General features: G+C 40.4%; 1 protein-coding gene across 1 annotated transcript in view; it reads left to right on the forward strand.

Moving 5' to 3' along the window:
- The first annotated feature begins 107 nt into the window (after window positions 1-107).
- LOC139161420 (transmembrane protease serine 12-like) overlaps window positions 108-13,007 on the forward strand; it is a 46,211-nt gene continuing 33,311 nt past the window's right edge. The window contains exon 1 of the mRNA XM_070740518.1: window positions 108-344. Within this exon, the coding sequence (XP_070596619.1) occupies window positions 254-344 (91 nt within the window). The 5' untranslated portion in view covers window positions 108-253. The remainder of the gene's footprint in view (window positions 345-13,007) is intronic.

Genomic DNA, 13,007 nt, shown 5'->3' on the forward strand with positions numbered 1-13,007 from the left:
ATCGATTAGGTCACACTAGGATCGCATCCCGACAATTGGGAAGCCGATTAATACCTCTCTCCCTTTCTCTTCTGGTCTCGGACATTCCACGTATCGGTGAAGCTTGTCGGAGGCCGAATTCCAAGCAGCTGTTGCGGGAGGGCGCGCGAACCACTTCCCTAGACCTGGCTCAACCGCCTTGCCGACTCCTTCCAGCCTCCTCCGCTGCGGACGGCGAGCGGGAAAAGAGGCCTCAATTTTCTTCCTTGGGAGAATGATTAACCCGGGTTCTCTACTCGCGGTCATTTCCATATTTCCCCCGCTGCTATTCTGCGCGACCCCTTCCCTTGTGAGGGATAAAAACGGTGAGGCGACTTTCTCCCGCTTTCGGGAGTGGGCTGGGTTGGCGCTTAGCCTCGGCAGGTTCGGCCCGTGTAATACGGGGCGAGGACAGCGAGCGGGCCTGGGTACGACGCCCGGAAGCCCTCCCAGGAGCCTTTGGAAGGTGTAGAGGCGCCAAACGCTCGCGGTCCGCTCTCGGCTCGCTCTTTGCAGCATTTCTGACATTTGAAATGGGTATCCCGGTATGTTCAGGAACGTATTTTGGAAACTAGCTTTCTTTCTTTTTTAAACTCAAGTTGGCGTACATAAGTGCACTGATGTGCCTAACGTCCCCTGTCCAATTACCTTTCCTTTTCTCATATATCCTATATATTCTCTCCCTCTCATCCACTCTTCTTTTTTACTTACTATCCCTATATATAGGTACTACTTAATGTCTATTTCATTCCATATGTATTGTATATTGGACAAAGAATAAATAAATAAATAAAAATAGAATCAGTGGGCTAGAAGTGACCTCGGAGCCTTCTAATTCAGCCTCCCCGGCTGAAGGCACAAACCTTACCAGTCAAATGGTTGCCTGATCTATTCTTGAAAATCTTCGGTGAAAAAAGCATCCCTAACTCTAGGAGGCAACCTGTTCCACTGATTAATTCCTCTGACTGTCAGAAAATTTCTCCTTAGGTTGGACCTCTTTTTGACAGGTTCCATACATCACTTCTTGTGCTGCCCTCTGGTGCCCTATAGAAAAAGTCGATCCCCACTTTTTTATGACAGCCCCTCAAGTACTGGAAGACAGCTATCATATACCCTCCACCAACCCTTGGCTTCAATATCCTAGATATGTCTAACTCCTCCAACTATTAATTGTACAATTTAGCCTCCAGACACTTTATCTTTTTTTATTCTTCTGTGCACACTTTCCAGGGTCTCAATATCTTTATTGTATCATGGTGAACAGATACAGCATTACACAAGCTATGCAGGTAGTTCTCCATTGGTTTAGTGACCATTTGCAGCACTGGAAAAAGTGTCTTATGCTTCTTGCTGTGTTACAATCTCTTCTGTGGTTGTAAAGACAGGAGGGGAGGGGCTCTCTGAAAACTGCTACTTAAAGAAAAGTTCCTTAATTTTTAGCAGATGGTTTCATGAGTCTGAAGTCTGTAGTGAGTTGCAGAGAATAATAAAAACTATTAGAGCATTTCAATGAGGCAGCGTTCGGCAGTGCTACCTTGGATCTATATATTGAAGTTTATCTGGTTACCCTAAAAGTTGACTGTTAGAAAATTGATACCCTCTTTGAAAGTTTAGAAGTGCTTGAGGTGCTTCGTTTATAGATCTTTTACCCTGGTGAGCACTATTTCAGTGGTATATTGTAAGTCATGCCTAGTGTAATACAATGCACTGCTGTCTTTTAATGTAGAATGTTATATTCTATGTATCAGTGCTCCACAAACCTTTTCTTTATTACCCAAAAGTGTTGATTAAAAAATACCTTATACCCAATATAGGTAAAGCACTAACAATATAGAAAAACATATAGGTTTGTGCTGTTATTACCCAAAGAAAATCCATTTTTATTTAATTTGGGGTAATTTATGTAGGTTTGGGCAGCACTCTGCCATATAGTATAATCTAGTAAAACTGAGCTATACGTGGAAATGAACATCCCTGTAGTACATGTGGTCATTCTAGAGTTCTTCAAAAATAAAAAGGTAACCTCTTTAAAAGAAGTTCAACTTCTGATAACTTCATGTAGTTCTTGGTAGCAGTGTAGGAGGAGTTTGGCACTGCCTTTTTCAGGATTTTCTGTTTATTTTACCTTTATAATGTAATTTATAGACCTGGGATTCTTAGAAGTTTCTGGTCTCTATACCAGCCAGGCCCAATCCCACTTACTGTATTTTTAAGTGTATAAGACGCATGGGTATATTCAATGCACCTAGATTTTAGAGTAGGAAAACAAGAAAAAAAGAATTCTGAACCAAATGGTGTAGGACAGGGGTAGGCAAAGTTGGCTCTTCTATGACTTGTGGACTTCAGCTCCCAGAATTCCTGAGCCAACCATGTATATTTTTTCTCTTGTTATGAACTGGGTACTAGAAGGTCATTTGACAAAAATTCCAACCAGACTGGGTAGAAATTCCAGTTGATCCATATTCGGAAGTTGTGCAAACCGAAAATAAAATATCGCTCTCCCCAAGGCAGAGCGTTCCCACGCTCAGGAAAACTTTTTGTCCTGGGTGTTTTAGCATTAAAGACCGGGATGGATTTATTATGGCACAGTGATGACACTGAAAAAATGCTGCCTCCCCCCCCCCCTCTGTTTTGCGTACTGAACTTCCTCCAAGGTTGAGTTTTGGCTGCAGCGCTGCCCTTTTCCAGGTGAGAATGGTGCCAATAAAAAAATCTTTCGAGCATTTCTCCTCGCATCTTGAGGGGAAGCAACTATAGTATCCACCTCTGTTGGATCAGGTAGGTGTTTTATTTCCCCAAAGTTTTGGGGCGGAGAGGGGAGCCATTATTTCTCTGCAGCCCTCCATCCCCCCTCCCACACTTTCTTGCCCTCCTTGGGAAACATTTTCATGCAGGAGAAAAAGTGAGCTACACACACACACACACTGCTTGCCGAGGTTGGAAAACATTGCCACGTGTGTGTGTGTGTGTGTGTGTGTGTGTGTGTGTAGCTCACTTTACCTCCTGGATGAAAAAGTTTCCCAAGGAGGGCAAGAAAGTGGAGAGGGAGATGGAGGGTTGGAGAGAAATAATGGCTCCCTTCCCCACCCCAAAACCTAGGGGAAATAAAACGGGATGCAGCTGCACCGCCCCAGGGGTCAGCAGAAATTCCAGGGCGGGCTGGCAGGTAAAGGGAAAGCAACCTGTGGCTATGCCCCCACTCCTCCTCTTCCAGCACTACCTTGCCTCTTTCCCTCGCTGGGCGAAGTAAGCCGTCTCCTTCCATCTGCTCATGCCAGATAAGCTCAGTCATCCAGAAAGGCAGCTCCCGGGCTAGAGGACAGCATGCCAAGGCTGCTCCTGAGGCGGCATCGTTTTTCAGCCTTGCACGCGGATCCTGGGCTTCCAAGATGGGCATCTGAACTGTGGGCGGTGCCAGCAGGGACACCAGGAGGAAGCCTGCCGCAGCTTTGAAGAAGTGGGTGGGCATCCCCTCAACGCATCCAACGTGCGGAGGAGCCCGCAGGGGGGCTTCGATCATCCGGTGGGACAGGGCTCAGCTCCATCAGTCACCACCCCAATCTCCCGCCTTTAGAGGCGTCTTTGGGAGGACGCAGTGGTCAGTGAAGATGCTCTGAGCAAAGCTGCCTCAGCTCGGGAATTCCAAAGCTGGTGCCCTCTGCTCGGAGTGCCTTTGCCGACCGCTGCACCCTCCCAAATGAGCCCCCGAAGGCGGGAGATTGGGGTGGCGGCTGATGGAGTAGAGCTGCCACGTGCTCCACTCACCCCCGGGGTCGAGCCGCCGGCCTCCAGCCAAGGACTGCCGGGCGGCCTTGGGGACAGCCACCGCTGCTGCTGACTGCCCTCCAATGTTCGGTGTATAAGACACACTCATTTTTGACGCACCTTTTTGAAGTTAAAAGGTGCATCTTATACACCGAAAAATACAGTAATTTCCAAGTCCATTCAGAATCAGCCTGATGCTGAAATAGTTTCAAATACATTAAGGCAGAGGTATGTGGTTGGATTTCCACTAAAGTCTATTATATTTTAAGGAATTGGGCTTTACTATAAAAATGGGGTTTGGATTTGTGCTCACGTATTGGTTTCCTGAGACTGTGTTTAGCAAGAGAACAGATGTAGCTAGATTGGATTTATGAGGCTAATTTAAAAAACCCACATTGTAGGAGATTTGGCAACTGAAGGGTAATTTTGAAGAAAAAGAAAAAGATCAATGAGAAGCACTATAGAAATGAGATATTTCCCTTTGCTACATGACTGCTAACTGCTCTGGAGAAAAGATCTGGAGGGAGGTGGGATTTATTTATTTGTTCTGTTTTATGATTGCTTGTTGGTGTTTGAAAGCCCCTTTCTGAGATTTATGTCCAGGAATGTGGAATAATAAATACAGTTTTTAATCAATTTCTCTATTGCTAAGTGTTGGGAAATGTCAAATGCCAGATAATTGATTCTTTGAGGATCCAGAGACATAAACACACCAGTAAGTAACAAGTTTTAAAGCTTAAAGTTTAGTGGACAGATTTAAACAGAAATATATTGCAAACAAGATAACAAATTTATGCTCAGTTATTGAAATCTCCAGTGGTAGAATAATAGAGAGACTCCATGACAGTCAATGAGTCCAGGACCCAGTGCTAAGTCTGAGTGAAGCTCCTATCTGAAGGGGCAATACCACTGTTTTATCAAAACCTGGTACCAAAACCTCATGACCTTATTTCCATGATATCAAGAATGAAAGATTGAAAATTTGTTTTGCATGCAAACTGTCAAACCCTGGAATATAAACAAGAACCTAACAAGTCATTTAAGCCCATGCCAGCTGAAGTAATCTTAAAAGTCGCCTTATAGCTGTGTAAAGATTTCTCTGTTTAGTAGTCATTCTGTAATATTATATTCTAAAGTCTACTGTTTTTCAAAAACAATTGAATTATTGCAATGTTCTCCTATATGGACCTACCATTTAATAGGATTTAGGACTTTTCAGCTCATACCATTGGGTGTGCCTGTTTCTCGTCCAGGGTTTCACATCTGCGTTATTATCCAAAAGATTTTCTTCTTGGCTGGCCCTCCCCATCCTTTAGCCTTGGCACATGCCCCCTCCATCCCAGTCCCTTCGCCACGGCTTATTTGTCAAAGTACAGTTAGCATCGGGCATTGGCCACCTGGAACAATTCGTAGCCAATCGGTGAGGTAGGTTCAGGGCTTTGGGCGAGGTGCTGCTTTTGCCCTCTAACCCTGTCTCTTCGTTGTGGCCCATTCATGGAAGTACAGTTTGCATCAGGCATTTGGCCGCCTGGGACAGTTCACAGCCAGCCAATCAGTGCAGGGGCTTGGGGGCTTTGGTTGAGGTGCTGCTTTGGGGAAGGTGCTGTGCTTGTTGGGAGAAGGAAGGGAAGGTGGTGGAAGAGTGGAAGTGGAAGGGATAAATGTAAAGTGCAAAGAATAAGAGAAGAATTGGGGTGGAAGAGTGAAGGTGGAGGGGGTAAATGTAAAGGAGCAAGGAATAATTATCCTTCTTCACAGGCCATGGAAGGGCTGCCTCTTGCCGGCGCTACTGGTGCACGTGCTACATGTGCAAAAACCTAATCTCTCATGTGAGAGATTTCACTGGTTTTTGGCAATTTCTTTGCTTCATGTAGTGTCCTCAGCTCTACAACATTTTCATCCTCTTGTGTCAAACTGCCATGTCCTTGTCTTAACAGACAACATGGCCACAGGCACACACATCAATTGTCAGGGGAGCATGAGGTCCAAGCCTCTTATAGTAGAAGCAGAGAGGGTCGGAAGTTGGGCAGAGCTACATAATGTGAACATTTGCCACCCATATCGTCACTAGCTAAGTCCTAATAAAAGCCCTTAACAGTATCCAGCCAGATTCAAATTTACTAGCTCTCCAGTGCCTCTCTAGACGTCTCTTCTGGTGCTTCACCTCCCAGAGTTCCTTAGCAAACCAAGGAGCTCTCCTGGATCCTTTGCCGCAGAGAGGTTGCAAAGGCGCAATCCAGTCCAGAGCCCCTGATGATGCCTTGTTCCAGGCAGTCCCTAAGGACTGAGCTGGATTGTGAGCAAGAAAGTCAGATATTTCCCCAAGCTCCCTCTGGAACCCTTCTGGGTCCATTAGGTGTCTGGGGCAGAACCACTTAATTGGCTCCGCATCCCTGCAGTGGAAGATTGGTGTCTTAAAGTCCATCCTAAACAGGAAATAATCTGACCATGACAAGGGAGAAATATTTATACCCCTTAATACCAGATCATTACTCCATTGTCCCGAGAGAAACACTAAGTCGAGTGTGTGTGTCCCTCTATGAGTTGGACCCTGAACTACTTGGATCAGGTCCATGGTTGCCATATAAATTATGAACTCCTGCGCTGCATCTGAGGATTTGCTGAGCGACAGTAAATTGAACTCCCCCAGAACCATAAGCTTGGGGAAGTCTACCACCAGCCCAATTACCGCCTCTTGCAGTGCAGGCAGAAATGTTGCAATGCAGCTGGTAGGCAGGTACGTTAGTAAGAAACCCAACTGAACCCCTGATTCCAGTCTCACAAGGAGAGACTTGTTTTATTTTATTTATTTATTTGATTGGACTTATATGACACCCCTCTCCGAGGACTTGGGGCAGCTGACAACATATAAAAGTACAGAATACAGAAACAAATTCAAAGTCCAATATTAAATAATTTTAAAACTCAATTAATAATATAAAAAACCCATTTAAAAACCACACACTCAACGCTCATTCATATCCCAATCAACTTCAAATTAACAGCCGGAGTAAAATGTTAAAGCTCAACAACCCCAGGCCTGCCAGCACAAGTAAGTTTTTAAGGCCTTCTGGAAGGCCAGGAGAGAGAGGGCAGTGCAAATCTTCAGGGGGAGTTGGTTCCAGAGGGCCCACCAGCCGGCATTGCTTGGTTGACAGGATCTGGAGAAGGGGCACTCTGTGGGCTCTGACTGGCTGCTGGGATACTTGAGGCCAATTCTGTGGGATACGTGAGGCCAACTTTGTGGGATACATGAAGTCGACTGTGGGATTCTATGGACTCTGACCGGTCACTGGGATACGTGAGGTTGGAGACAGTCCCGTAGGTAAAATTTTGCTGCCTGTATCGCCACTAGCTAAGTCCTAGTAATGGCTCTTAATAGTGTACAGTCTTTTCTGGTGCTTCATCTCCCAGAGCTCCTCAGCAAACCAAGGAGCTCTTCTGGGTCCATCGCTGCAGAGAGGTTACAATCTTGGGAGCAGGGATCCTGCGAGGACTAAGACTCTTCTGGACAATGATTGCCACTCCTCCACAGGTAGGAGGAGAACCACCGTAAAATAGTGCCTCCCACTCCCAATCCCTCCAGCCAGCGCAGAAGGATACCATGGTCGATGGTATCGAAAGCCACTGAAGGTCAAGAAGCTCCAGGATGGAGGATAAACCCTTATCCCGGGCCCGCCAGAGATCATCAGCGTGACCAAAACAGTTTCCATGCTGTAGCCAGGCCTGAATCTTGACTGCTGAGGGCCTAAATAATCGGCTTCTTCCAAGGACCATTGGAGCTGGAGCGACATTACCTTCTCAACAACTTTCACCATAAAGGGAAGTTTGGAGACTGGATTGTAGTTAAGTACAGCTGAGTCCAGGGATGGCTTCTTGAGGAGGGGGTGAATGAGTGCCTCCGTGTAGGGAGCCAGAAAGGAACCCCCCTCAAAGAAGCATTGACAATCTCCAGGACCCACCTCCATGTCACCTCCCTGCTAGCCAAAACCAGCCAGGAGGGACACGGGTCCAGTAAACAGATGGCGGAACTCACAGCTCCAATAGTCTTGTCCACTTCGTCAGGTGTTACCAGGTCAAACTGCTCCCAGACAGATGGACAAATAGTTATTACTCTTTCTTTGCTGTCATTTATTTTGTCTTTTTATTAGACCATTTATTTTTAACTTTTATTGGTTTTCTATTCCTAAAAGTTTTATATTTGTTTCCTGAGTTATTATATCTTTAAATTTTTAAATTTTTAAAACAATTAATAACAATATATATTGGATTTTGAATTTTGAATTTTCTTGATAATTGAATAGTTATAATTTAAGCGTAACCGCTAATAAAACAGATTGAATAGATTTGGAATTTATAGAAATTTTCTCCTTTTCACTATATATAAATTTAGATTGATTTAAATTAATTCAAATTCTAAACAGCGGATCCAAAATTGATAATGTCAACTTCTTCAACCGTTCTTAAAACAGTCAAAAAACAACCTACTGCAACAATCTCTTCTCCACAAGTGTCCCCACGTCCTTCCCCGACGCACCAGGCCTCAGCTATGTCTTCCAAGGATAAAGAAAAAGACAAAACAACGCAGCCCAACTTTGCAACATTACAAGAAACTTTAAACAATATGCAGGACTCTATCTTTAAATCTCTAGAGAATGCCACCCAACAAAGAGAGGCTATAAAAGAGGATGCAACACAACAAAGGGAAGCTATAAAAGCAGACTTGGCAGAATTTAAAAAGGAGATGGCCCAACTGAAAGCTGATATGGGCGAGGTGAAAGACCAGATAAAGGTGATCCAACAAGCACTACAAGAAAGTGATGATCGAGTGAAAAAGGTTGAAGAGAAATCCGACAAAAACGCAAAAAGAATTGATTATCTCGAAGGGAGAGCTGATGCAAGACACAGAAGACATGATGAATCAATTATTCAGCTGGAGATGCAACGTGCTTCGTATGGACTACGATTTCAGAACATGAAAGAGGAAAAAGATGAAGATTTAAAAATGACTATGGCGGAAACGATTGGAGGAATACTCCAGGAGGATCCTGCTGCGCTAGTGAAAGAAATCGATGAAGTTTACAGGACTTCGAATAGTTACATCCGTCGCCACAATCTTCCAAGAGAGATTCATATCAAATTCACCAGGAAAACTTTGCGAGATGACATACTCCATTGGGCAAGAAACTCCAAACTCCAACATCAAGGAGTGGAAATAAAAATATTAAAACAAGTTCCAAGAAGTGTCAGAGAGAGCAGAAGAGATTACCAGTTTCTTACCAGAATTTTGATCAAAGAAAATATAACCTATCGTTGGTTAATCCCACAAGGTCTCTCTCTGACATGGCGTTCTACAAGATACAAGCTGGAAAATGTAGAACAAGCTAGGTATTTCTTTGAAAATAGTGGCATCAGCCACATGGACTTTTCAGATAAACAACAAGAGGCTCAACAACAACCAGCACAACACCAACCAGGGGAGATACTAGCAATCCAACAAGAGGAACTATTGGGGGCCACAGCTCAAGTAATAGAGCAGGACCAAGGTGCTATAAGAAGAGTTCAGCCTCAGCGAGAAACCAAAAAACCCACTAAATGACAACAACTAAAGATCTAAAGATCTTTTCGGTAAACGTTAACGGACTTAATGAACCAAGGAAAAGGAAACAAATCTTCTCTAAAATCAGAAATCAAAATGCTCAAATTGCAATATTACAAGAAGTACATATCAAAAAAGATAACCAAAAATTATTGTTGAATCCCAAAATTGGAAAAATGTATGCTGCATTAGCAGATCAAAAAAAAAGAGGTGTGGTGATGTATGTAGAGAATTCTATAAATTCCAAACAGATATATAAGGATAATGATGGTAGAATATTGATTGTACAAGTTGATATTGAACCTAGACCTATAGTGGTTGTTTCTATTTATGCTCCCAATGAAGACCAAATGACATTTTATAAAAATTTACATCAAATAATAATAGATTTAGCTATTGAGAATGTATTAATAATAGGTGATTTTAATGCTATTGTGAATAGGCAATTAGACCATTCAGGGGGAGGGAGTCATAATAAAAGGAAAAAAACAAAAAGAAATCTACTACCTAGTACTTTCCAAAAAATGAAAACAGAATTATTGCTAAATGATATATGGAGGGAAAGACACCCCCATAAAAGACAATTTACGTTTTATTCTAATCCCCACAAAATCTGGACAAGAATAGACATGGTATGGACATCAAAAATGGTCGCAGAAGAAATAAGGGAAGTAGAGATAGATGTTAATACATGGGCTGACCACAACCCAATAGTGGTTTATATAAGAAGGAACAACAAACAGAATATCTGGCGGATGAATAAAAATATACTAAATGATAAGAAATATAAAGATTGGATTGAAAAGGAATTAAAAATATTTCTTGAAATTAATAAAACCCCAGACACCACTCCACAGAATATATGGGATACACTCAAAGCTTATATAAGAGGGTTAACAATATCTTATACAGCAAAATACAATAAGGAAAATAAATTAAAGTACGTACAATTAATAAATGAATTAAAACAATTGGAATTTGCATCGCAGCAACACACCAAGAACAGAGACTTTAAAACAGAAATAAATGTAATTAAACATAAAATTAGAATTATAGAACAAAATCAAATAACTGAAAAAATTAAAAGAGCAAAACAACATTATTTTGAACATGCAAATAAACCAGGCAGATGGTTAGCATATAAACTTAGAAAGCAGAGTCAATCCAAATTGATAAAAAAATTAGAAGACAAAGATGGTACAATAAAATATGATACAGAAGGAAAGGCGGACATTGTTTATAATTTTTATAAAGATCTTTATGCCAAAGACAATGTTAGTGAAGATGAGGTTTTTAATTACTTACAGGCCTCAAAATTACCACAAATAACAGAAGATCAACAGACTATGTTGGATGGTCCAATAACAATGGAAGAACTCCTAACTATAATTAAAAAACAGAAAAACAATAAGGCCACTGGTCCGGATGCTATACCGGCAGAATGGTATAAGATAGACAATGAAATAATAAGAAACTATATGTTAGAAATTTTTAATTTATGTAGACTTGAGGGTAAAATTCCGAAATCTTGGTCAGAATCGCTGACAACTTTAATACATAAATCCGGCACTGACCCACTAAAAATCAAAAATTATAGACCCATATCTTTATTAAATGTAGATTATAAAATATTTATTGCCATTTATGCAGATAGACTTAAAAGAATTATAAATGGAATAATACATCAAGACCAAAATGGATTTCTACCAGGGCGACAAATTAAAAATAACCTTAGAACAGTAATAAACACATTAGAATACTATGAACAACACCCAGATAAGACAGCATCCTTAATGTTCTTAGATGCTCAAAAGGCCTTTGACAACGTTAACTGGACATTTATAAAAATGCAATTAAATAAAATGAGATTTGGCTCAAAATTTGTTAATTTAATAGATACTATATACTCAAAACAAACGACTAAAATAATATTAAATAATAACCAATTACAAGCACTTGATATAAACAAGGGAGTTCGTCAAGGATGTCCTATATCACCATTGTTATTTATTATGACACTTGAAACTTTATTAATTAAAATAAGAGCGGATTCCGAAATAAAAGGTTTAACTATAGGAGACGAAACTTACAAACTCCAAGCTTTTGCAGATGACTTAACGTTTATAATTGAAGAACCGATAACAACTGTTCCTTCCTTATTGCAAACTATTGAACAATACGGAAAGGTAGCAGGTTTAAAGATAAATAAAAGCAAAACTTCTTTCTTAACCAAAAATATGAATAAAATACAAGAAACTAAATTAGAAAATATTTCTGGAATAAAAACCGTAAAGAAAGTAAAATATTTAGGAATAAATTTAACAGCGAAAACAATAACTTTAAAAAATGATAATTACATAAAATTATTATCAGAAATTAAAAAAGATTTAGAAACATGGAATAACCTGAAAATATCATTTTTAGGAAGAATTGCCACAATCAAGATGAATATTCTGCCTAAGGTTTTATTTCTCTTTCAGGTAATTCCAATAAACCCAGGGGGAACTTTCTTTAAAACTTTGACAAACTTAGTTAAAAAATTTATATGGCAAGGGAAAAAAGCAAGAATAAAAATAAACTGTTTGGAAGACATTAAAGAAAGAGGAGGATTTGGTCTTCCAAACTGGAAATTATATTATCAGGCCGCCGCCTTAACATGGATTAAAGATTGGATAACCTTAGAGAATAAAAGAATATTAAATTTAGAAGGACATGATCTTATGCTGGGTTGGCATGCATTTATATGGTATGACAAGGAAAAAAATCACTCATATTTTAAAAGACACACATTAAGGAAGTATTTACTAGAGGTTTGGAAGGACATAAAGAAAAATCACTTCTTAAATGTCCCAGAATGGATAGCCCCCCTAGAAGCAATAATACACCCAAAATCTATAAAAGACACGAAAATATTTTATAGATATAAAGAATTATTAAATGATCAGATGAAGCTAAAGCCTAGGAATAAACTACAAGAAGAAGGGATAATAATAGATTGGTGGCATTATGCCCAGATTCGATCCAGATACCAGAAGGATATAACTCTTTACACTTTTAATAAAAGTAAGAATTTGCTAAGTCATTTAATTATTAATAATTCAGTAAAAATGATAGGGAAAATATATAAATTTCTTATCGCTCACAAAAATATAGAGTTGACTCTAAAAGATACCATGATAAGATGGTGCAGAAATATAGGTAAGGAAATAGATATAGATACTTGGGAAAAAGTCTGGATTAATAATTGGAAAATGACCAAGTCAGTTTCATTAAAAGAAAACCAAATTAAAATGTTTTATAGATGGCACCTTCCACCAAACAGGATAGCTAAAATGTTTCCTAAAACATCCCCACTGTGTTGGAAATGCAAGAAAGATATAGGAACTTATTACCATCAATGGTGGACATGTAGCAAAGCTAAAACTTATTGGAAGATGATTGAGAAGATATTAAAAGAAATATTAAAATATGACATGGATAACACCCCGGAATTTTACTTATTAGGAATTACCAATCAGACTTATAAGAAGGAAACTCTTTACTTAATCATACACATATTAACTGCGGCTAGAATAATATATGCGCAAAACTGGAAGGGGGAGGAAATCCCCAAGAAAGAAGAAGT

The sequence above is a fragment of the Erythrolamprus reginae genome, chromosome 2 (assembly GCF_031021105.1).
Source record: "Erythrolamprus reginae isolate rEryReg1 chromosome 2, rEryReg1.hap1, whole genome shotgun sequence".
In the NCBI taxonomy this organism is placed as follows: Eukaryota; Metazoa; Chordata; class Lepidosauria; order Squamata; family Dipsadidae; genus Erythrolamprus; species Erythrolamprus reginae.